Consider the following 25,159-nt stretch of genomic DNA (forward strand, 5'->3'; position numbering starts at 1 on the left):
CGTTTTAACTGCAAATGCGACAGCTTGGATATGTGAGTCAATGTACTGAATCACTGAAAAAAAATATCTGTACATGAAAATATATCTGAATTTTTTTCAATATTGACTGTTTGTGTTTTTAATAATTACATCTCTTGGTTAATAACTTTAATGTGATGACAAATTTATCTATTCAAATAGATGAGTTTACTTCAAATATAAGGATTTTCGTCAACAAAGCAATTTCTTTCTTTCTTTCTTTTTTTGGAAGAGTGAATTTAATACATCAGAAACTGTATTAAGAATGCTTTTGCTCAGGGAAAAGTAGCAATAACTCAGCTGGATCAGGACTTGTTGTGAACCTCATGCTCCCAATGAGCTCATTGCGTAAACGGTTTATCTCTTCACAGCAGCACTGCAGCCGACTGTGCGGAGAAAAGCATTCAGGGCAATGAGGTTAAGAGTACAAACCATCCCCTCCTCACTGGATGAACACAACGCATCAGTCTGGGTAGCAGTGCGCTCTCAAACAAACACCATTTACATTTTTTTACCTTTAAGTAGCTGCTTTGTGAGGTAAATTGTCGTTTTCCTTAATTTTGAGATCCAACAAAGCCTTATTTTACAAAAAGAAAGCTTTGTTTCATACATGGTTGATGTACTCAGAATTGCAGGTTATTGAACAATTTCCCTCCATTAGGCTTTTCCCAAAGCCACATCAAGGAAAGAAAATGGCTAAAGGAATTACTTCTGGCATTAAAAGGTTTCATCTGAACTTTTTAATGGATGCTCAGCTTTGCTGATAGAGCTGTCCGGCTCTCCCGGGTCAGTGACTCAGGGACGACTTCCAGCTCCATGTGCAGCCCTGCGCACTGCGGACGCTCAGTCTGGAAGCACGCCAAAGTCACATCGTTCAAATTGAATTTACTAGAACTCTAAGATTATTATTTTTTCTACTGTTTAATGAAGTTGTTTCTACGTCTTTGCTGCTTTCAGATGAAAACAAATGGGTCTTTTTATTTTCTGCTGGTGGTTGTCGTTTTACAGTCCTGGGGCCATTACATTACAAATGATGTGCTGCAGTCAGAGTCAGTCCATGGCTTCAAATCATGTTATTTCACTGTACAGCTACCCAGCCGGGCCTTATCTGTAAAAATGTGCTTTTAGCAATTCTCTTTACTAATGCATATTGACTATAACCTAACATCACTGTGTGGATGGCTTGACACGGTGAACCGCCTCCTTCATGTGAGAGGGAGTTTCTGGACGTGTGTGTGTGTGTGTGTGTGTGTGTGTGTGTGTGTGTGTGTGTGTGTGTGTGTGTGTGTGTGTGTGTGTGTGTGTGTGTGTGTGTGTGTGTGTGTGTGTGTGTGTGTGTGTGTGTGTGTGTGTGTGAGTAGTTGATGTGCTGGGCTCCCTCTGGGAACATTCATCTAGTTTTCCCTTAATTGGGAGAGAGGGAGGAGGTCCTTGTGATGAGAAAGGAAGGCAGAAGCAGAGGAAGACAGACTGTTTGAGGAGGAACAAATGGGGGAAGCGTAATTGAATGAAACCCTCTTCTGGTCTGAGATGCTATAAACAAAGAGGAAATTTAAACCAAGGTCCATTCCTTATTGAATCCCTCTCGAGGACCCACTAACCCCTCCGTCTTCTCTTTGAGCGCCACAATAACGCTGGTGTCCTATATCAATCCCTCAATTTAAACAAAGCTGAACCTTTCCACTAAAATCAATCCACAGCTAAACTGATTAGCGGCATTTGAATAGAGCCGTTTTTTCGCATGAGGATAGTAAATTTCAGGGCAGCCTCCCTCGGCCCTCACTCTCTATTCAACACCAGCCCACGCAGCATATTCCTGATGAGGCATCTTGCTGTTTAAACTCTGGCTGATCTGTCTCTCTGCAAACTCTAAATCAACCTTATGGCCCATTTCAGAAATTACGGCCATTAGGAAATGCATACATCCACTTTTCCTCCATTTGTGCCCTGAAAAGCACGTCACGTGTCCATTCTCAAACGGCTTCTATAAAGCCCGCTGCTTGAATATGAAATCACGCGGAACAAGGAAACCTCCTTTTGTTGCTGATTTTCAATATAAAATATCCATCTGAACATTTTGACATAAGCATTGAAGAATAAAGCAAACTGATAAAGACTATTCTGAAAGTCTTTACCCATCGTAAAGGAAGGGAGAGAAGATGGATAACACTGTTAGTCTAGCGCAGCTCAGGCATGGTGACTGGAGTATAGTTTGTTGGTGAAATCAACAAGACACAAATGATATCCTGTTGACCTGATGTGTAAAATAATGTCTTTACACTGTAATCAGATGTGAATCATTTAAAGCCAGTTTGGAGGTGATGAACTACAACACAGTGTATGCCATTCCCTTTGCATATAGTATGTTATTCCTATGTGTGTTATTATTATTTAACACTCGTACTGCTGAAAGTTCAGGTGATGTGTAACACACAATAATTGCTGTTAGTCGCAATTTTAACAACACTGGTGACCAATGTCCATGTAAACTACCGAAAAAAAATGATGGCTCTTGAGTATTTCTTTGTTGTGCTTTTTGGAAATGAATGTGAGCGTGACCTTCTTATGTAATGAAATATCAAGAGATTTAATGCCACATCTCCACACTCTTGGACCAAACTGTCCTAAAAGCTGACAACACTCACAGCGCGGTTTATCTATCAGAGACCACCTCCAGGACGCGGGAGTGGAGAGGAAGCCATCAGCAGCTCACCCCACAGTGGATGTCCCTTATAAATGCAACGCCACATGAGATGTTTGTGTGCATTGCATTTTGAAAGAAAAAAGAACTTCTATAAGATCTATCAGTCTTTCATCAGTTGGTCAGTTTGAAAAAGTTTGTTAGTTGAGTTTTGTCTTTTGTCATTTTACACAACAGCTTTTCAAACTTTACACAAAGTTCCCAAAGATTCCAGTAATGAAATAAAGAATGTTGTGTGTCCCGTCCCTCTGATTGCAAGTGTCAGCTGTGTTTAGCGTTCATACTTGCTGCTGGACGGAGCTGCGAGACATTATTTCTGAAATACCCCTTATCGAGTTATAGGAGATCATTTTCATGTAACACTTTGGTAATGATAATACCCAAAGCTCAAGTCATAAAGGAAGGAGTGAAATCTGCCTCTTGTCAGCGTTTACGATAAGAAGCACTTGCATGATTAGATGTCTCACGATCGATGCAGCCTCTTCTCCCAATCATTAAGACTGCTCTTAACAGATTGCAGCCCCCTCCCAAACACACACGCAGCCTTTTCTCCTCCTCTCGCCGCACCTCCCTCTGTCTCACACACTCGCTTTTTTAGCATAGTGCAGAAGACCTGCTGCTCGACCACCTCCGTAGTTTTCTTCCTTGTGGGGGAATTTTCCTAGGACAGAAGCTCCATTTTTGACTTTCTTGAGGGTTTGGGTGGATTTGGTGGGTTTCACCTGAACAGACTGCGAAATGAAAGAGACGAAACTGGAATCCAAGCTTTGGTGGTGAACAGACATCAACCGGCAAAGATGGACCTGCTGACCATCGTCTTCCATCTCCTGCTTTCATGTTTTGAGTCGTCTTCAGCGACGACCCTGATTACAGGTAAGCGAGGCACGAAACGCAAAACAAAGAAAGACGCAAACTTTTGACTGAACTATGAATCTTCTCTTTGCTTTTCATATGGCCTCGCTTTTTGACCATACGCTGAACTGTTGGCTTTTGAAGCGGACATATTTGAAGCCAGAGGTAAGGAACATACGTTTCTTTTGAATCAGAGTAAAATTCCAAAACCTAAGTTTGCACATCCAAAACACACTTTTTTTTTTTTTATTAAATTTGACTGTACATTGTATTCGTGTGTGTCTCCAGGTCAGCGTGTGTGCAAGGCAGGAAAGGGAAAGCCATGCTACAAGCTGGCCTATTTCTCGGAGCTGCGCAGGAGGCTGAACTTCATGGAGGCCGAGCTGGCCTGCAGGCGGGACGGCGGCCAGCTGCTGAGCGTGGAGTCCGCGTCCGAGCAGAAGATCATAGAGCAGCTCATCACGGAGCTGCGCCCGACCGACGGAGACTTCTGGATTGGTCTCCGGCGAGGCAACGGCGAGGGGGACAACAGCTCGGACTGCTCCTCGCAGTATTACTGGCTGGATGGAAGCAAGTCCACATTCAGGTGGGAGCGAAGTGAAAACAGCTGAAATCTGAGAAAAAATACACTGAAGGAGACACTTCAATGAAAAGTTTATTTTAAAATGCTATACGAAGAAAGTCAACCCTGGAAACAGTATGACAGGAATACTGCTTCTTGCCTTTGTGGATGCTTCTTTCAGGAACTGGCACTGGGACGAGCCGTCGTGTGGCTACGAGGTGTGTGTGGTCATGTACCACCAGCCGTCGGCCCCCCAAGGTCAGGGGGGGCCCTACATGTTCCAGTGGAACGACGACAACTGTGAAACCAAGAGCAACTTCATCTGCAAGTACACTGCAGGTGCTGCAGCCAGCACAGAAATTCCTCTTTCACACTGAATGAACTCCAGCGCCACCGACTGTAACCTTTTGTCTCCCCAGAGAAGCCGCAGGAGCCCTCGCCCTCTCCCAACTCCACGCTGACAGGTTCAATTACTTACCCGTGTCTTCTTTACTGTACATTTCACTGCATAGCTCAACAGCCTGAGCACCTTTTACTGCAGGTATCCGTCCGTCGCCTGTCTTGCCGTGGAAGCCGAGCGGCCATGCCAGAGGAACAGGTGGTGCAAATACATGTTTCGATTTTTCTGAGCGCGCACACAGTAAGCCTGCATAGCACCACCTTAACCTGTGGAGTAACTGTTGCGTGTGTGTGTCTCTTTTAGTTGTGAATTTGGTGTACATCATCATTCCCACCATCCCCCTCATCCTGCTGCTGCTGACAGTGACGGGAGTCTGCTGCTTCAAGCTGCTCGGCAAACGGTGAAGATTCTCAAACAAAGCAAAGATCAGACCAGTGAAATAATGAAACTTCTAAAAACGGCAGATTGCGTATAAATCATGTTGACTTATGTGTGAAATTTAGCTGTTAAAAGTACAGTTGTAGATCTTTCAAGAGCGCGAGGGTTTCTATCAATGAATTTTAATTATATCTATTCTTATAAAGCTATATCTATTTCAGTGATGAGTAAATTAACAAAGAGGCCAGTGCCAACAGCCTATCTATCAATACATCCCTACTTCACTTCCTTCTCTGTGGCACTCGGCCCGTTTCGAAGACACAAAGTTTCAGAAATACCTTCTCAACGTGTTTCATTATCTAAAAAGCCCCATCGCTTCTCCAGGACAGCAGAGAACAGTAGTTTTTTTTATTAGCACTCCTTAAGTAGCAGTAAATAGTGCATTTGCTCGGGGCTGTTTCAGCAGAGGATCTCCACACTCCGCCTTATATTAATGGCTTTCGGTGACAATTGTGTGGTATGATTTACAGAGCTCTATAATTAGGAAGACATTACTCAGTACATCAGTGTGGGTCATTAAAGTCTTTCAGATTACTTTTGTAGAACAGGGTACATTTTTCACACAAAATGAAATTCAGCAGGATTTTTCTTCCTAATGGTATATTTCTAAGAGCAGTTTATAATGACAATAGCTTTTTCTGACGGAAAAACTCTAAGTTATCGCTTCATCCATCTTCGGTAATGCTTTGTTCAACTCAGGACTCGGGATGCTGAGTTATAACTTACTCAAAAACTGTGGAGTCTAGTTCAGCTTTCATTTTCCATTAATGTCCCAAGTGTGTTGTGACTTTATGTCTTTGTGTGTGAAACAGAAGGCGAAAGCAGCAGCAGAAGTCAGAAGTGTGCCAGACAGACCCGGCACACTGTCCCAGTCCGGCACCAACTGACGTCTACAACATAATCCGCTCGCAGAAAGACGACGACCTGGTCTCGGCTCGCCCGAACACCAAGAACACCTCCTTCCTGTGCTCCTCGCCCGATACGCCCACCGGCGACTACGACAACCTCGGGGGTCGGGACACGGAGAGCGGCTTCGTGACGCTGGCCAGCACGGAGAGCTGCTTCCTCAACTTTGACCTCAACGACCTGAGCCTTGGGCGCCGCGGCGCCCGTGACTTCTACGACTCCAGCTTGGGACGGCCGGCGAAGAGGGAGCTGAACGACCGCAGCCTGGGACGCACTGGGCAGAGGGAGTTTTACGAGAGGAGCCTCGGCCGGCGCACCACGAAGAGCGAGCACTACGGCCCCAGCGTGTACGTCGACCACGGACTGTATGACTCCAGCATCAGAGCAGGAAGTGACATTTATGACACCAAGCTGAGGCCCGGAGCGCCTTCAGCAAAGGCTGATCTCTACCAGACATACGTCACCAGCAGCAAGGACTCCTACCAAACCAGTCTGGGAACTTATGCAAACCGAAAATCCTACCAAGCCACTTTGGATTACTACAGAAACGGCTTGACTCTGGACGGGGGAAGCAGATACTTCAACGAGCAGGAGTGGATAAGCAAAGCAAACTACTGAGCGGAGAAGCCGCCTCTGTCTTCAGTCTATAGCAGCATATGTGTGGCGGCGATTGAGAGCGTGGCTAATGACAGTGCATGTACGTGGCTGTGTAGTCTGGTAGGGGTTGACAGCTCGTTCTGAAAAAATGCTCAATTTATCATCTGTATTGTGCGACAAACCCTGCCAGTTTCAGAACAGAAACATCAACTGATAGAAATGACTTGAAACGTCTCTGAAATCTTTGCCTTCACCTGATAATTGTGAGGGTCAGTGAATATCAGCTGGTCTTATGCGCAGCATTAGGAAATGACCTTTTAGTAACAATGTGATAGAAATAGCTTTCCAGTAATTATGTCTGGTTTCAGGTCAAATTTAAAAAAACACACACACACAAGAGGAAATGACAAGACACTCGTAATCTAGAAGAAATAACACTGTAAAACAGTCTTGGTGTAGATTTCTACATGGCAGCTCCACATGTCAGACAGTTTACTGTTGTATAAAACTCTATTTAAAGCTCCGGAGGGTGAAGCATAAAATCTGTTAAAATGATGTCAGTGAATCCGTCGGGGTTCAGGTTTAAAAGTGAAGAGAGAAGCTATAAAATAACGGATCCCTCTTGGGATTTTCAGCATGCAGCTCTTCCAAATGTGAATGAATCAAGGCTGATTGAGCTGTTTTACAAACCCACTATCTCTGCCAGGTGCTGATTTGCACTGTGGGTTGAGTTTTTTTTTTTTTTTTTAACCAAAAAAAAAAAAAAAAAGAAAGAAAAAGCAAAAGGAACATCATCTATTCAGACGCATCGATTCTCATTATTTTAGATCCTGTCCATAATTTGTCGGACATCCATTCACATAGAAATTTAAGGGAGTTTACCGCTGTCACTTGTAGAGCTGCAATTTTATTGCTTTTCAGTAAACATAACTGGACCCTGAAACAATTAACCGCAAAACAGCAAATTTTTAGATGAAGAAGTAAACAATGGGAAGCCTTCGGAGGCAGCTTTGAAAACATAAGCGGGCAATTAGTGAACCTCAAAATGAAAACTGAGTCACATGGACCAAATTCTTCACACGTCTTCATTGAGCAGCTTTGAAAATTTAATGTGTGTGCGGATGTGCGTGTGTGTATGTCAGAAGCCTGTTTGCACGGCCTTGTCATGCTGCCCTTGCTCGATCGGGTGACCTTTAAGGTCACGGACCCTTGTGTTTGCTGTGCTTGGATATTCAGTTTCGATCACGCCCACGCATCCTCCATAGAGACACGTCACGTCCAACACAACAAACAAACGCTGCTTGAAGGAGCGGCCGCTGGTTCGATTTCCATCCTGTAAACGTGTTTGAACGTTGCCTTAAAACTGGAAGATGTCAATACCTTGATACATGTTTCATTATTTATTCATAGCAGTGTGTCTTCTATTGAGGGAATAAAATATGACAAGATGATATCAGCTTCAGTGCCTGCAGCCCGATGACAGAAAACGGCATGATATTGAGAAATGATGAAATACGTCATTATTGTTATTCAGAATGTAAAACTCTTGAAATGTCTCCTGTGAGAGTGGTTTGTATGTTTATTACTTAAGAAAATCTTCAAATAAAAGATTACAACTTCTCCCGTGTGTATGTGTGTGTATGTGTGTGTGTGTGTGAGAGAGAGAGTCTGCCCCATTAAATAAACAGGAGGGTCGTCGTCACAGTTGATCATGTTTTTATTAACATTCCAAGTTAAATTACTTGTACTCTCACTCTCATTCAGCTCCACCACTCACTTTAACCAGAGCAGACATCATGACACCGTTCAGGTACAGACAGGAAAACACCGCGAGATTCCTTCAATTCGGAGGATTTCTTTTGAACAGGCCACAAATTCAAGTGTCTTATAGAAAGAAAAACACTTGCGCATCTACTGTAAGCATTCAGCTTGACTCACACACAAACTACATGAAATGTCCAGCTGACGCCTGCCAGAGACCTCTGCATACACATTTCCTCTTCACACATTCACACAAGAACAAACACACACATACAGACACACACACACACACACACACACACACTTGAGCCCAAAAAGCAGACTTAAGGTCTTTAAAGGTTCTGAAATCTCCAAATGATTCATGAGACATACACAAACACTTGAACTCACATGCACACTGACACGTGTTACCAGCTGCTCTGAGCAGATGTGATTTGTTTCTCTGGTTAGGATTTTTGTTCTGGAGGGTCAGTTATAAAAGGTCAAAGGTCACCCGTGGGGACGTTTACGAGGCTGCTTTTGACGCCGTGGTTTCAAGATGACGTAGCGCTTGTAGGTGGTGTGATGGTCTGATATGAACGGGATGTAGAACGCTCTGAAGAGCGGGGACGACCTGGGAGACACAACGCCTCATTAACCACAAGCATACCGATCACTTCAATCCTTTTAATGGATTAAAATTAGCATATTACTATGTGATTTGTGTGTTTGTAGAAATACCGTGACGCTTGCAGGAAAGGCTTGAAAGCTACAACGATCCAGTCCTCCTTGTTGGCTGAGTAACGAGGCTCGAGCGCCGTCTCTTCGTCGGTGTCGAGGTCCACCAGGTAATGGCACTGCTTTAAATCCGTCTGCACAGAGCCGAAAAAAAAAATCACTGTAGCATCCACACGCTCCTAACGGCAGAGGCCGACGTGACAAAGACGAATGAGCCTCACATATCTGGAAGGCTCCTCCAGGTTCTGGTCGTTCATGTTGGCGGGGATCGTCTGCGTGGCCTGAGGACCGGAGGCGTACGGCTGAGGCAGCTGCCCCTTAAACTCAGACTGAATGAACTGCAGCTGCCAGCTGCAAACGAGAAAGTGATGAAAAAATGCATTTCACGTGGAAGCATACACAAACCTAAAGGCTTAAAATCAAGACCACATGATGGGGTGACTAAAAACAGAGTGCATATTTTAACAGTTGTCTTTTGTGGAGTAGTGGCTGTGATTTCGGTGCAGGAGATATATGTGGATGCTTGTTGTGTTGTTGACACTGTCATAATATAAATCAGACATGGGTCGCGTCTGGATTTCAGATTCGGTCCAGCCTCAGACACTGACCTATGTGGAAGGAGGAAGCTGCTTGGAAAGCGGTACCACTCTTTACCGACACACACACTGACGGGCCTGCCTTCAGGGACCGAGTGTAACGTCGGATCCTTGGCGATACGGTGAAACTCGGGGTAAAGGTCCAGGGGGGCATGGTAGCCTGTCGACAGAAAATTAACAAAAAAAGAAAAAGAAAAAAAAATTCATGTTATACTTTTCTTAGCTGAGACTTCATTGGGGAGATTTACTGTCTGTGTGAACACAAACCTCTGAAGAGAGCAACAGAGCGAGACAGCGACACCACCGTGAAGACCACCACTGCACTGAGAGCTAACCAGTTGGATGAGACGGTATAGTGCTCCAGTCGGTACCGCTGGAACAGGAAGTGGTAGCATTTCTGTGGAACAGAGGAACAAGTTTAGATAAAATAAGACTATAAGATAAAATAAGACTATAAGTTAAACCACACCTGTAAGGAGGACAGGGCTACCGCCCCGCTGAGGCAGATGAGAGGGTAAATTGGGAAGAGGAAGCGTTCCTCTTTATGAGGTCGAGTGAAGAAAACCAACATCCACAGATACATGGGAGACAGAGTGAGCCAGTAGGGACGGCCCAGGTTCTGCACTGCAGGAAACACAGAGACAAACAAGTCAAATCACAACAGTAGCTCTTTCCAATATTACATGGGTGCATATGTCCTGACGTCTTTAACTTCTGGTGAAGACATGATCCTCACCGTTGAACCGGTGCAACAGGGTTTCCATGAGTGCAGTGAGCGGCAGAGAAAACAGGGCCAGAGCGAACACCAGGTTGAAATTCAGGATCCCGTTGACAAAGTAGAAATGCCACGGCTCTGTGCCTGGAAACAAAACATCAGAGAGCACGGGAAATACTACAGCTCACATAAAGACAATAACAACAGTACTAACAAAGGTATGTCAAATCCAATCCAAGAGAAACAGTTCAATAAAAACTGTTGGAAAACGTTACTATTAAAAATATATGCTTATCTATTAAACTGTTAGAATGAAATTATGTCAAAAACCCCAAAATACCACAGAACAAGAGTAAAGTGGTTTGTCTTGTAGTTTACTAGAAAGTTGGTTTCATGACTGTGTATGTCAAAAACATTGAAAAGATGTACGTACCATACAGATCAGGACCATGCGGTGTGAATACATTATAGAGAAGAATATTAAGAGGAGCTACGACCATTTTGCCATAAAAGAAAGAGTCCACTGCCACCAGGGGCACCTGGGAAACACAAAGGAAGAAATGAATGGGCCCACTTCTGTAAACATTAAGTTCAAGTAGCAAAACTGAAGAGGTACTATTGTTTTCTCACAAAAGATCTACGCAGAATCTACAGAAATGTTAGTTTCCTTGTCTCACCAGCAGCAGGAGCAGAGCCACAGCAGACCAGAGGATGAAACTTTTCCACTGCCTCTTCAGCACCAGCAGGTCAAAAGCAATCGGTACACTAAGGGGCAAAGAAATATCAAAACAAGTTTTCTGACGGGCCGGTTTTGGGGTCAAACAGTCATTTAAAGCTCAGCGCAGTCATACCCAATCAAAGCAGAGAATGGCCATCCCACGATGGCACCGGCAGCTACGCCCAAAACAGCTAACGGTGTGGAGTCCTGGAACCAACCCGTCATCGCCACCAGGGTCGTGTACATGCAGAAAGATGAAGGTAGGAACGCTGTGGAGAGACGAAAGACACGAGGATGAAAAAAACCACAATAACCAGTCAAAGATTCAAGTCAGAGACTTTTATGTCACCTCTTCAAATTTCCCTAATATTGTCTATGTCATGAAAATTATCAGCTGACTATTGAGTTGAATAAATAAAACCAACCTGCGGATGAGCAGAACATGCCTGTGCTCAGCACAAGGAATGCCAACATCAGGCGGCCCACATGTAAGCCAAACTTCTTACAAACAGCCCTGCACGTCACACACAAACCAACCAAATCGTTAGTTTCAACATCACACATACTAGCACGCACCAAAATTTAAAAGTCAAAGCACAACCAAGCCCGCTTGCATTGAAGGATCAACTCACTTGTAGAAATAGAGCTCACAGACACAGCAGGAGAACGCTAAGACACATCGCACAAAGTAGAACACCAACACCTGCAACACAGTCAGAACACAAGCCTGAAGCTACCACGCATGTTCACGTTCAGTGCTACATTACACACGTGTGTGTGTGTGTGTGTATTCTTGCAGGAAATATCACAGAGGAACATACATATAAATGTTGAAAATATGTAACGTAGAGAAAGTCCTAATTACACTGTAGAGGACAACACAAAGTACAGCAACATAAGTTCAGAACCGTCCTTGGAAAAGTCACCTTGTTTGTCTGGAGAACGTGGGCGTGCAGACAAGCAGGAAGCGCGTGGAGCCATAAGTAAGCGTAGGACCTGATGGCGTACAGAGGAGAGTACTCCCATGTCTGCATCCCTGTGCCATAAAGCAGGTAGTGCATCTGTAAAAACACACAACATGTAAAGGACCGTTAATGAAAGACATGCAGTGAAACCCCTCAGGGGACTGTAAACGAACGCCGCATTAGAAAAATGCTGACGGCAGACAAACGCTCACAGGCTCCCAGTAGTTGAACGTCTCGTCGCAGTCTGAGATGTTGCTCAGCAGAGCTGCGCAGAAGCGAGCAGAGAGCAGGCATTTGAATGCAGTGGAACCTTCTGGAGCCCATACCTGCCCTCCTCGACTTATCGACCTATTAGAAAACAAAAGAAAAAACAAAAAAAAAAATCAAACATGACTGCTATAGATTCAAAGACAGATCAAAAACATGCTCAAACATAAAAGCCGGGGCAATTCAAAAGGTATTCATCAACAATAGAAGTAGCAGCGAATTATCATTCAAAGCACAACATTAGAGGATCTCCTATTCCCCGTGTAATTTCCCCCAGCACAGCATTGTGGGTTAATATATACATGCAACCTGGGACGGTTTTAATAACAACCTTCTTTTCATAAAAACAGGTATTAAGGAGCTCCTCCAGTAATCTTTTCAGGGTGAGTCAATTAATATGCAACTAATTACAAAGGAGATCAGAGTATAGTGGGACATGAAGTAAATGTCAGCTCCTCATTGAGAGGGTCTGAGGACTAATTACCGTGAGCACTGAAAGACTGACCGCCGGAGAACCATCCAGCTGTGCCTGAGCGCTATTAAAAGGCCATTCCTAACTAATTACACATTGTGCACTGTGCCACACTGATATTTCTGTTCAATCTGTGTCTCATTTTACACTGAAACGTTTGATCCATATTTTATTTGCATCATTAGAGTATTATTGGACTTTTCAACAAAATGCACATCTCACATTCTTAACAGTTAAGAATGTTATGTATGAGTGGATTATTTTCCAGGATTTTCACACAGTCGACGAGTCAACTGTATTCTATTCTATACAGCTTCACGTTTCAATCTAATCTAAGCATTGTTTTTCCATTGTATTAAAATCTGCTATGCAGCAAAGTGTAGTTTTCTGAACTAAACTGACAGTTTATTATATTTCTTTACTTACGTCAACATTACTGGGGATGATGAACTTTCACTGTGTAATAATGTGTCAAAGCAAATTCATTGTTAAATTGTCACACCACATTTAACATGTAGTGTCAAGATATAAGGTGTTTTGACAATACCGTGACTTGAATTCAGAAATACTGCCAAGTGCTTTCTGTGGGAGGACTCTTTTGCATAATGATTATACAGTGCTGTACTGCTAGATTATAAAGGTTAAACACATTTTAATGGAATTCCAAACTATTCTTTCAAATTTGTAAGAAACCTTTAGTGAGCAATTTCTCTTCAACATGTGACACATTATCCAGATGTGCTTATCTTCAATCTTTACATATGTACATACATACAAACATACAGTTAATTCTTAACATTCTGAAAATATTTGTGTTAAAATAATTGTATGGAACAATATATAAAAAAAGCAACATTTGTTGTTACAACCTATATTATAGTAAAGCTTCAGTGAATTCAAGTGAGATGACAGTTTGTTTTCACACCACTTACTCAGCTGAGACATAACAGCATACCATATTATTTCATTATCAGCTTTATCTCATTCATCCATCTTCTACAAGACTTTATTCAACACAGGAGCACAGGCCTGGACCCAATCCCAGCTGACTGAGGGCAAAGGTCACTTCTCAATCACAGTGCAAACACCGAGATGCATGGTCTAATACAAACATCAAAATCACAGCTACAGGGATTTTACAATCACCAATAAAAACACAAATGCATATTTTTTGGACTGTGAGGAGAAACCATGCACAGCGAGAACATGCAAAACTCCAAAACATGACAAGCCCAACTCAGTCTTGAGCCGGAGACATTACGGTTAAATGCTGGAATTATTTTTCATGTGATATCATGTTGAACAAATAGTACAATTCTTATCATACTAATCCATACTTTTAATGAGAAAGATCTGGTTTTCTCTGGATATTCTGGGATACCACTACTGTGAGAGCGCAAACCACTGTGCCTCAGTGAAGTAAAAGTATAACAGCAAAATGTGAAGCTGTATTACACTGTAATTCACAAAAAATGTAGTCTGTCTACACGTGAGTCGAAGAAACCCGACAGCCTTCATATCCTATAAATGATGGTTTGAAATGTACAGCTTCTGGTCATATAATTTTGCAATAACAATGGATTCTCATTTCCTCCTATTATCTATTAAGTGGAGCCATCCTCCAGATGTGGCAAGCTGTGCACGTGCTCCTTGAAACCCTTTACGTGTGTTAAACGATGGTAAGAGCCAGTGATCCTCGTTCATGTCTGGCGGTGTCCTCTTAGCTCACACCCATCATCAGATTAGTCAGATTAGTCGGCTCATCTGCTGCCCAGCGTTCAACCTCAGGTTACGTTTCATTATGACACGTCACCTCACACACTGACAATATTTATCACGGCGCGATCCAATAATGGATCAGTTACGACCGTGAATATGAGATAGGCCACCACGTAGGTGTCCGGCAAGGTGAGATGCTGACCATAAATGTGCCAGAGCACAGCCGAGCTGAATGAATGAAGCGGAGCCCGGAACTCATCTATCAGCAGAAACATAAACAAAACACCTGGCTGCGGAGGCTGATGCACCACCGGGCAGCGGGGTTATTCCACATCACCGTGAACACACACGTCTGAGTGTCGCTACACGGATAATATTATTTGTTTATGTGTCGATACATTTAAAACTTGAAGTAGCTAGCTAGCTAGCTAGCTTCAGGGTTCAGGCTGTCAGTCGGTCACACCGGAGCATGAACGCCACCGCACCGGAGGGGCTACGGTCCGTCCTTCCGGCTCATACTCACTCTTGGCGAGTCTCTGTGGTCTTACTGTCATCGCTGACTTTCTCCTCTTTAGGGGCCCGAGCTTCGGAGGGGACGTTCACGTTGTTCCCATCCTGTCTGCTGCCTCGCCTGGTGCGCTGTCGGAGCGCTTTAGCCGCCATGTTTACCGAAGCTGTTTCCGAGGGGCGCTTCGTTCATTTTCGACACTGTTCGGTGTTACGGGTCAAATTTCTTCGCCGTCAACCGATGACCTGCTACCGAGTGTCGCCTCATTTTCGCAGCTGCTCAGTGTTACGGATGTATTCGCTTCGCTGTTAAGTAATGACCTGCTTCCGACGGCGCAGGTAGCAAGTGACTATTTAAAGAGAAGCGTGTGAGATGAAGAGATGCAGTAATGTCGGTTGTACCCCCCTTTGCAGATAAAAAAAAAAAAAACAGAACAGAACACTTTATTTCAGTGGTTTTCAAAGTGTGGTTTGCATGTACTCTGGTGGTTACAATTTATGAAAAATATGAATTTTTATATTTTTAGTTCAGAAAGTCATATAATATTATATGTATATATATGAAGTCCTATTAAACACATTTTAATCACATTTGTAATACAGAAAAATCATATTCATAAAAAAAGCTTTAGTGCAAAACCATTACAGTAACTGCTGTTTTTTTAAATATTAAAAATACTTAGCTAATTAAAGTTAGATGAATATATTATACCAGAAAAGTTACACTCTGAAATCTGTAGCCAGCATCCAACATCAGCAATAAATATCTAGTCAGCATTATTTTCTAGGTATACTGTACTACATGTTACTTTTAACTGTGACACATTGAATCACGCTTGACAGCAAGTGGATGTTAAATAAGTTTATTATTTTGAAACACACACAATACAGCATTTGAATTACATTTAGAAAGACAGACACGAGTTAGAGAGCAATGCCTTAATTACTGTAAACACTGTTTAACCGCAGCTTTTTAGATTAAATGCTTATACTATATTAGCAGTGACAGACTTGTAATAACAATGTCTGAACAAATACTGGCTGAATTTCCGTTCAGTTTCTCATGTTTTCATTTGAGTGGCTGCTACCTGATGGACACCTGCAGTCGAGTTGAAAGTAGACACTCCAGGTGCTTGTGAAACTGGAGGGCTCTCGTGTGTGACAGAGCATGCGTGTGCGAGTGATACGTGAGCCTGTAACAGTAACTGGTCTGACTCAGATCAGGATGTGAGAATGTATCCATCAGTTTAACTTGCTCCACGGTCCCACGGCTGGCCTCTCGAACTGCACTATAAAACTTCTTTTCCTCCCATGTGGACCCTGTCCAGAAGCTGATATCGAAGCTGAAGTGCTCAGGAAAGAGGGAAAACGGCCGATAGGGAGTTCCTGGTGAGGGCCGGAGTGAAAACTGTTTCAGAAAACGTGGGTCGTGTGACCACAGAACCCGCCAGTCAGGGAGGGAGAACATGACCACAGCGAGGAGGTCCAAATTTAGGGACACAGTGATGCTAATATGGCTGTTGTTGTCACTGGCATTGGTTGTAAACACTTTGCCGACTGATCCCACAGGCTGTGCTCTGAGACACAGACCCCCCTTCTCTGGTAGCAGGGAGACCCCGTAAGGAGCAAGCATGGCTTCCAGTTTGTCTCCAAGCAATTTTAATGGCTCACTGTCTGAGGGGAAAACCCCTTTGAGGAGAAGCTCATGAAACGCAGGCAAATTCCAAAGACCAATGCGCACATTCCTGAATACAACGTCACTAATACCAAACAAAAAGTTGGAAACACCATTGTAGTCGCCACAGCTCTCCTCCTTTTCAATCCCTTCATGTTCCACGCCTCTATTATTCCCTTCAGGCTTAGAGTGGGACTCGACCTTGTTAGTTAGAGACTCTTTTTTACTTAAGAGCTCTTCCATCTGAGGAAGCAATGATGGACGCAGCAAATAAAGACAATCTTCGGCTTCTGGATCCACATCAATAGAGCATGCAGACCTTAGGCATTGTGCTGTTTTGCTCCTTACCCGGTCTTCTTTATCTGTGGTAGTACATGCTGCTGACAGAGGCTCTTTTTCCTGATTTTTTTCTCTGTCTGTACAACTTTGCACATCAGAGGAGGAGTCTTTCTGAAGCAGGTGGATCCAGTAGCAGTGAGCAGTGTCAACACCACAGCAGCATATCTGCAGCTGTTTGGCTGTGAGGAGAAAGGGAATAGTCTCTGTCGTCATGGAGACTGACCACTTCTCAACTAGTCCTTGGAGAAGAAAATCTTGCACCAGTTTCACAGGATGAACTGAATCGGCGCAGAGAAATCTCCTATTGAAATGCAAGAGACGTTAAGCGCACTTTTATGGCTTCTCATGCAGGGCACATTTGAATTTCTGTGTTACTGTACCTGAATGTATAATCACTGAGCTCTGCTGGTATGTTGTACTGGACTCGTTCCTCTTCAACAGCCTCCTCGATTTCAAGTGTCTGAAGAGGGGTGTAGGGATGGCTGCGAGTAAACACATGCAGCAAAGCCTTCTCCACATGGAAGCCCTTATCCTGGCTCCTGCACACCAACCACAAATATATCAAGACATATCCAACATGGAAACATGTCAAAAACATGTTCACACGCCAATTCATAAGGCTCTACTCAAACTCTCTAACACTCACCTTTCATCCTTACCTGTATCCAGTGCACTTGTACTGCTGGTGTTTCTCGCTTTCGAAGGCACGGACATCGCTGAGGATCAGGTGTGCTTCGGCGGCCATCGCAGCCACCTGCCAGCTGTTGTGCCACTCCCGCTTGGGCTGGTCCACTGGCGTCCCACCCTGTCCGTTGCACAAGGAGACATGAACTTCCCCATCTTCAGCCAGCACATGGACACAACTGGAAGTAAAGAGAGGGGAAATACACACATTTTGTATTTTGCATTTTGGCTGATTCTCTCTGTGAGAAATATTCTCTACAGAAAACATTTTAAAATACATTCAATCAATACACATACAATTCTGATACATAAATAAGAAAATAAAATCGATTTGCAACATTTAATGTTACCTTTAGTTACTCATTATTCATTAAAAAATGTTACAAAATGTAATTGATACAAGTAAACTAAAAATAAGTTTTACCAAAAATTGTTTATCAAGCGAGATAACACTTGTAGAAATGTATAGGAAACATTAGCTGTTGAAGACTAATGAGCTTAACTGGTGAAATATTTGATGAGTTCAATAGTCTGAGATACAAATAATGTAAAAATCCTAGTAGACGCATCTACAAGCAGCTTCAAAGTGAGGGCAAATTCAGTGTGTAAGTTGACATTAGCGGATTGCGATGGACAGATGCCACATCAGCAGAGAGAAAATAATTTGGACTTGTATCCTGATATTCAAAAATATCAATGTATGTAGCTGGATACTACTGTTAAAATATGCAATGTGTAGCGTCTGTTGGTAATAGGAGTTGTCAATCTTTAAACAAAACTATTATTTATTGAGTTAGAAAATGGAAACAAAACTCAAATCTTACAGGAAGTATTGGATTACACTGATGATGTAAAAACATGAAATCATTTTTAGACTATATGCTAACCGACAATGCTCAAATAATGTTATTGTAGTTTTGCACCAGGTTGATTACAGTTCAAGAGCTTTATTTCAACCATAAAAATACCAGAAGCCAAAGTGAGCAACGTTCTCGTGAGCAACCCAACAGAAAGAGAGACAATGGAAAATTAAACAGTGATATGCATCCTCTTCACAAAGATTTAATAAACCAAGAGCAAATACATTTACTGAACAGTTTAAAGCTGTATTTCAATTTATTATTTTAAATATTGCAGGCAGATGTGTGTCACCCCTGATTCTCAGTTTTTGCATATCAGCAAATCTTTACTGTGAAATGCATGCAGAGTTCGAAACATAATGGATGTTAGGAGAGAAAAACAAGATGATGTGGGTGTTATGTGTGTGGTATGGTGTCTTCATACCTGAGGAAGAAGTTCCTGAGGAGCTCTCTGTTCTTCTTGACCCCGCTCTTCCTCCCGCAGTGAGGGAAGTTGAACACCACACGGTCAAACACACGGCCCTGCAGAGATGCACACTCCCCCAGCTTGGTGCAGTCCACCTCAAAGAGAACAGTCCCACCTGGACAACGCAATCCAAGAAAGAACAAAAACAACTACAGTACAACAGGTGTAAACTCCCCCAACGACAGCGTGCGCGGCAGCGGCGGGTACCTGAGTCCTTGATGGTCTGGATGTTGGTGGCTGCACCGTCGTGCCGCAGTGCCTCCTCCTGATGCTGCAGGCAAGTGGCCGTAATGCTGGTCTGAGACTCCGAGTACCGCTGACTGGCACAGGCGGAGAAAGAGAAGTTCCCTTCTCCCACCAGCAAGATGGACCGTGGAGGAGACATATCCGGCACAGAGTGAAAATGCAAACACGCAAAAACCAAAAAGAAATCTCTGAAAAAGTTGATTTAAGATCGTCCCTGGCTGTTATATCCCAGTGCGACGGGGGGGAGACGCGTGTAGGAGTGACAGCGACCGCATTCAATATTATTTACGGTTTCATCAAAACAACAGCGTATTTTTCGCTCGAAGCCATGGCGTTTGGGATCTAACTCCGGCTCAGCTGAACAAGAAAAGCGGTTTTCAGTATTGTGGAGAGAAGCCGCTGACCTTCTGCCGCTCCTGGATCTTATCTCACCTGTAGCCGCTTCTGCACTGGACTGGTGTCACACGTACAGTCGTCCGACAAGAAACATCATTCATCCCATCTTTATTCTGTCAAGCCCTCAAAACAGCAAGCTGTTATATTTCAAGTGAGAAACGGGCGAATGAAATTTCCTATCTGTTATTTTTACCGCATTATAACTGACATACATCGGGACGCACATTAATGTAAGATTGCTTTTTTTCGAGACATTTTATTTCCCGTAGAGAGGGACACATTTGCAGGGCGGCGCACCTCAGCTGAGGAGGTATTCGCAGCATCAGTTCATCCCAGCATCACTTAAGTACTTTATAAAATCATTTTTAAAAAATCCACCTGACAGGTCTCCTGATGTGCCATTCTCAGTGCTCCTCGGGATTTTAGGGTCTCTCGATTACGTCGGAAGAAGGTATAATGAATTATTCCTCCCACATACATGACTTTTTCTGCAGATGCTAAGGTCATGCTAGCTAACGGAGCAGCTGCACCTGCTACTGAAAACAACAAATGGCCTCTGCATCATGTGCATAATCCTGATTATTACCGTAGCTTTAGATTAAACAATTTAAAAATCTGCGGCATTATGTAGAAAAAATAGCGTTTTGATCCCTTTTGGCATCTCAGCTTGTCAATTTAATAAGAGCTGAACTGATCAAGTAAATGTGTAATTATTATTCTTAAAATGGTATATATGGACAGGAATGTGTTCTACTTTTGTTTTCCCATAATATGACAAACTTTGTGTTTTAAAACATGCCCAGGGAAACAAATAAAAGGCCTTATTTTTCCTGTTTGTGTTTCTGTGTTTTGCAGGAAGTGTTGTGCCCACATGGGCAGCGTTCTGGCTTTGTCTTCCAATCCGGGCCATCAGAACTGGCCTTTCTCCACCGACCCCCCTTCATCCCGCTGGGACGCACATCCTGCTCATTGGGACAGTCCGCCGCGCTGGGAGAGGCGGGATGGCCGCCTACCAAACCCAGGCAGCTTTCACTCCCTCCACAGAAGCTGCAAAGGTATTTGTGATCTAATCAGCCAAACAGACACATATTTTATGTGTTTGCATGTGGATATGCTGCTATATGTGTTAATATTTTCACTTAAGAAAGTTTTTGTTGTTCTTCCTACTCCCTCAGAAGTTTTTCCACAACAGATTGAAGGTGTCAAGATGATCATCAATAAAACTCTAAGCAGCTTCTTCAAGGTGATTCAGATTTCAATGCAAATCGTTAGCTGCGTTTTAAGAGAGTGACTTGTGATCTATATCTTGAAAAATGTCTTTTCTTCCAGGTCAGTCACACGCTTCACCTCAGCGCTGTCAGTCCTTCATATTATCGATTCCATGTGGAGCATCTGCAGTCTGATGACTGCAGCAAGGACAAGGTAAGGCTTGAGCCGTCACATAATTAGCTCACAAACAAGTATCCTGCTAAAACACTGAAGAAAAAAAAACACATGGAGCTGCTGTCTTTTTGTAAACATCTTCAATAAACTGCTCTCTGCATTTACATTTTAGGATGCCCCAGCTCTGATCGGTGAGATGGACTCTTCAGGTAGTCTGAATGCTCATGCTCTGCTTCATCTCACTGAACGTGTACGAGCCAGGACGGTGTTCCAGGTAGGAGCCTCATGCCTGCATTTTTCAGTTTCTCCATCCCGCATTCAGCTGCTGTCTGTAAAGTAAGGCTGCATTCAAGTAAATTGGTGTTCGAAATGTTTGATTGCATTTTTAGACCCAACAGTCGCAGTTTGTAACGTGGCAGTTTGAAACTGAGTACCGAGGGAATGACTTTACTGCTGCGATGACAGTAGCCAACCCCGACATCCTCAGAGAGTCAGGTGAGCCACGGAAGGAAAATGCTTAATTATGTGTCTTAGATATTATAGCGCATACCCCGGGTGTTTACCATTTCTGTACTTTCTGTATCAATATGTATGGCATCATTCATCATATTAGTATCTTTTTCGTCAACAGTTATCCTTGTGGCACATTTCCTGCAGAGTGTGTCCTCTGGCCTGGTGCTCGGGGGCGAACTTGTTTACCATCGTGGAAGAGCAGAGGAAGGAGGAATTCTGACTTTGGCAGGACAGTATTCAAGTGAGATTTGAGTTTTTGATTTTTTTACCTGATTTGATAGCGTCTCTCTGTTTTGCTCAGCTTTAAAATCAGTGTGTAACTATTTCCCATATTTCCATGCAGGACCAAACTGGGTAGCGACGTTGAATGCGGGGAAAGGAGGTGCTCATGCCAGCTACTATCACAGAGCCAACAAACAGGTATAAACAAAACTGCATATATACCAGTGATGACCACTGGCTGATGGAGCAAATAACAATGATAATCCCTTCATCAGGAAGTAGTTGAGATATACTAGACATCGAGTATACATTTTGTCTTGCAAATTGATGTGTTATAACCAGGAAAAATGGACAAGTATGTGGATTTGAATGAGTTTTGTCATAGAATCCCTAAAACTGCGGCTCTTGTAACATCTACAGTTGTTCGTATTTGTAAAAAAGTCCCACCTTGCAGCTCACAGGATCTGCTGCAGATATCTGGCTTTCAGAGGTGTGCTGAGGCCATGCAACGGGACCAACACAATGACAGACAGATGCTCACGATACCAGAGCTGATCAGTGTATGTCAGGTATTTAGGGGTGTATTGAAAGTGTGTACAATCATGTGTTGTCAGATTCAAGTTGGTGTGGAGTTTGAAGCGAGCACCAGGACTCAGGAGACCACGACATCATTTGGATACCAGATGGAACTCCCTGAGGCCAACATGGTGTTTCGAGGTGAATGTCTTTAAAACGACCTTGGAGCAAATTCCACTTTCGATTTAAGCTATTCAGAACATTTTCAATGCAGCATATGTAAGGCCTCTGGTTTGTGTCTGTCCAGGGATGATAAACAGCCGCTGTATAATCGGAGGCGTGCTGGAGAAGCGCCTGAGCCCGCTGCCTGCCACCCTAATCATGGGCGCCTTTGTAAATCACAGAGGCGACAAGCTGCAAGTGGGCCTCGGCGTGAACGTCGGATAATTCTCCAATAAACCCCCCCAATGCAGGAATTCCATTTTTCCAGGACGTCCGTCCAGAGACCCGATTCAGAGGCTTCAAAAGAACCTGGTCCTTACAGGTGTGTCAGCCTCACCACAGTTCTACTGACAAACTCTACTTACAAACTACCTCTCTTTATGGAGGGCATGTTTTCTGATTTATTGATTAAAGGTTCATGCACTACTGATGCACTACTGGAGCTGAAGAAAGTTTTAAAGGACCCCTGCACCAGGCTGCACATCACCTTCTGGACAATGGAAAGAGAAAGGATAAAAGACATACTGTATTGGTATCTTAAAAACATAATTTTATACTTCCAGTAGTCAGATATTAAATGTATATAAATTATATTTAAAGATAAGCATTTTTCATATTTTAACCCAATAATTGTGGTTCATATATTGTTTATCTGTTTGCCCAACATTTCAAATAATTGACACACCTGAAATCATACAAAAAACAAAATATACACGTCATAATTCATCATCAATGACAGTTTGTGGAAAAGGTGACGGTGCGATACGGCATCAGTACGACCCCATGGAAAATTCTGCAGAATTGTGAGTGTGTGCTTTTTATGCATAAAGGTGTGTGTGTGTGTGTGTGTGTGTGTGTGTGCTCCATACACAAACCGTTGATCCACATAGAAACGGTGCTGCTCTGTATGCCGACACACTGAGGGGCTTGAGCGTGGCTATGCACCAAGGCTGCACTACTCACTCTCATTAATGTTGCATTTGCATTGTTTAATGCGTTATGTAATGACAGCATGGAAGGGAGAGAAATTCTTTTCGAATTTATTAAAGATGTTATTTCTATCATAGTCCCTGTTTACGACGGTCATTTTATCTTCCTTCTTCGTCGTTTCATTGCACTGAGTAAACTACAAACATCATTTAGTCTGGAAAAACAAGACTGAGCTAAGTAAATAAGAGAACTCATTCCGACATTTAGAATGAGGGCAGAAATCCTCAAGACCCTTTGTTTCATGATTTGTTGAATTTATCTCCAGTTCTAATTCCAAACATGAGAATTACAAGTCATTGCTTCATATTTATGTCTTAGACATCGACTCAGCATATTCATTCGTGTTTTATTGTATTTTTGTTCAGTGTATCATCTTTCACATCCAGAGTTAAGCCTGTTCAAATCAGTGTCATTAAATTAACCTTTTATATGCAACCAAACGCTGCCTCTATAATGGTCAAATCGGTCTCTTTTTTTTTTTTGTATATTCATGAACACATTCACCAATTCTTTGAATTTAAGCAGCTTGAACTGGACGTGTTTCATTTTCCAGCTTTGTGCAAATCTGTTTTTCAGTAACTTCATATGCCGTAACACACCATCTGTAAAATAGTTTCTTTTTTTTTGGAGAACATCGGAGAAAAAAATAAAATCTTAGAAATAAAAAACAATCGATTGTAAAACAGACACAACTGTGAATCGACAGTTGAAATATATACATCTATATGAAGACTGAATTTACTAATATACTGTACAGTTCTATATACAATTTTAATATTTGTGTAAACATTACTTCATTTTTAAGCTGGTGCAATGGTGGAGTGTCCATTATGGCAACAAGACCCCGGAGTGCCTTCGAGCAAGGCGGATGCAGTCCGTTTAAACTGCCTTGTCTCTGAAAAAGGAGAAGAAGCTTTTCCCTGCTTCTCCTTTCACTTTCAAGGACTTGCTTCTTTGGAGTCCGGCCCTGCTCTCTCTTTCTCTCTCTCTCTCTCGTTCATTCTTCCTGTCTTCCTCCCTTTGTAGCACCTGCTGGTTGATCACCAAACGCATGTCCTCCTGCAGCCACACATGAGGGGGTTTTAGTTAGTTTGATTTTAAATCAAAATGCTAATAATAATTGGTAAGAACATCCACTGGAATTTGGTGTTCCTGCTAATGAACCGACCTGCCAGGCGTCCAGCTCCTGAGACAGCGCCACCTTGTGCTTGATGGTGTTGAGAAGTTGCTGAGTCAGGGACTCCTTCTCCTGACGGACCGTGGCCAGTTCGCTCTCCAGAGCACTGGGCGTTCATGAGGAAGTAAGCAGAGGGTGTTTAGTCGGTGCAGCGGGGCAGGAGGGAGCAGACAGGGTGAGACGGAGACAGATAATCCGCTGCGGCGACCCTTGAAGGGAAGAAGGACATTACCTGTAGCTCGGCTTTCCGGGATTATCAACAAAAGGCCTGATTTCCTCCCGCAGAGCGTCTAATTCCTCTTGTCTCGTTTGGAGCTGAAATATATGAAAAAACAATAAAGGTGCTTTTATTTTGTTTGTAAATGTCACGTACTGTACTTTTGAGGTATGTTTAAGGAAATATTGTCTTCGAGCATTACCATCAACTCAAATAGATATCATCTATTATATCTATTAGATATCATTGGAGCATCTGAGAGTGTTTGAGCGTGTGACTCAACATTTGAACTCACTTCTTCCTTGAGTGCTTGAATTTCCTCATCTCTTGCTTGCAGGACTG

At 43.0% G+C, this 25,159-nt stretch overlaps 6 protein-coding genes across 7 annotated transcripts in view; 2 read left to right on the plus strand and 4 right to left on the minus strand.

Moving 5' to 3' along the window:
• The first annotated feature begins 3,465 nt into the window (after positions 1 to 3,465).
• On the plus strand, positions 3,466 to 6,534 carry layna (layilin a). Its single transcript, XM_030101391.1, has 8 exons — positions 3,466 to 3,592; positions 3,716 to 3,736; positions 3,860 to 4,157; positions 4,315 to 4,472; positions 4,553 to 4,597; positions 4,675 to 4,731; positions 4,837 to 4,933; positions 5,784 to 6,534. Exons 1-8 carry the CDS (start codon positions 3,517 to 3,519, stop codon positions 6,493 to 6,495), a joined length of 1,464 nt encoding a protein of 487 aa, XP_029957251.1. The 5' UTR covers positions 3,466 to 3,516; the 3' UTR covers positions 6,496 to 6,534.
• A 1,639-nt stretch (positions 6,535 to 8,173) lies between these two features.
• alg9 (ALG9 alpha-1,2-mannosyltransferase) lies at positions 8,174 to 15,137 on the minus strand. Its single transcript, XM_030101235.1, has 15 exons — positions 14,928 to 15,137; positions 12,159 to 12,294; positions 11,908 to 12,042; positions 11,614 to 11,684; positions 11,407 to 11,495; positions 11,115 to 11,250; positions 10,941 to 11,028; positions 10,697 to 10,802; positions 10,285 to 10,407; positions 10,018 to 10,172; positions 9,816 to 9,945; positions 9,561 to 9,708; positions 9,174 to 9,303; positions 8,956 to 9,086; positions 8,174 to 8,848 (listed from the first exon to the last, which is right to left on the minus strand). Exons 1-15 carry the CDS (start codon positions 15,065 to 15,067, stop codon positions 8,725 to 8,727), a joined length of 1,842 nt encoding a protein of 613 aa, XP_029957095.1. The 5' UTR covers positions 15,068 to 15,137; the 3' UTR covers positions 8,174 to 8,724.
• LOC115395621 (alpha-crystallin A chain) overlaps positions 10,436 to 25,159 on the minus strand; it is a 21,678-nt gene continuing 6,954 nt past the window's right edge. The window contains exons 4-5 of the transcript XR_003932300.1: positions 20,061 to 20,065; positions 10,436 to 10,446 (exon numbers count right to left, since the gene is read on the minus strand). The gene's annotated coding sequence lies outside the window, so the exon portion shown is untranslated. The remainder of the gene's footprint in view (positions 10,447 to 20,060; positions 20,066 to 25,159) is intronic.
• Positions 15,761 to 19,733, minus strand: fdxacb1 (ferredoxin-fold anticodon binding domain containing 1). Its single transcript, XM_030101231.1, has 5 exons — positions 19,143 to 19,733; positions 18,894 to 19,050; positions 17,585 to 17,788; positions 17,306 to 17,464; positions 15,761 to 17,226 (listed from the first exon to the last, which is right to left on the minus strand). Exons 1-5 carry the CDS (start codon positions 19,318 to 19,320, stop codon positions 15,996 to 15,998), a joined length of 1,929 nt encoding a protein of 642 aa, XP_029957091.1. The 5' UTR covers positions 19,321 to 19,733; the 3' UTR covers positions 15,761 to 15,995.
• Positions 19,856 to 23,148, plus strand: LOC115395620 (mitochondrial import receptor subunit TOM40B). Its single transcript, XM_030101239.1, has 10 exons — positions 19,856 to 20,028; positions 20,433 to 20,632; positions 20,753 to 20,820; positions 20,907 to 20,999; positions 21,133 to 21,234; positions 21,350 to 21,455; positions 21,592 to 21,714; positions 21,817 to 21,893; positions 22,310 to 22,412; positions 22,519 to 23,148. The coding sequence occupies exons 2-10, from the start codon at positions 20,449 to 20,451 to the stop codon at positions 22,656 to 22,658; spliced, it is 996 nt and encodes a 331-aa protein (XP_029957099.1). The 5' UTR covers positions 19,856 to 20,028; positions 20,433 to 20,448; the 3' UTR covers positions 22,659 to 23,148.
• bicdl2 (BICD family like cargo adaptor 2) overlaps positions 23,835 to 25,159 on the minus strand; it is a 4,777-nt gene continuing 3,452 nt past the window's right edge. For both annotated transcript variants that reach the window (XM_030101237.1, XM_030101236.1), the window contains 4 exons: positions 25,113 to 25,159; positions 24,833 to 24,915; positions 24,592 to 24,706; positions 23,835 to 24,482 (listed from right to left, as the gene is read on the minus strand). The exon at positions 25,113 to 25,159 is cut by the window's right edge and continues 28 nt beyond it. In XM_030101237.1, coding sequence (XP_029957097.1) covers positions 24,303 to 24,482; positions 24,592 to 24,706; positions 24,833 to 24,915; positions 25,113 to 25,159 — 425 coding nt within the window. In that variant the 3' untranslated portion in view covers positions 23,835 to 24,302. The remainder of the gene's footprint in view (positions 24,483 to 24,591; positions 24,707 to 24,832; positions 24,916 to 25,112) is intronic.

The sequence above is a fragment of the Salarias fasciatus genome, chromosome 10 (assembly GCF_902148845.1).
Source record: "Salarias fasciatus chromosome 10, fSalaFa1.1, whole genome shotgun sequence".
Classification (NCBI taxonomy): Eukaryota; Metazoa; Chordata; class Actinopteri; order Blenniiformes; family Blenniidae; genus Salarias; species Salarias fasciatus.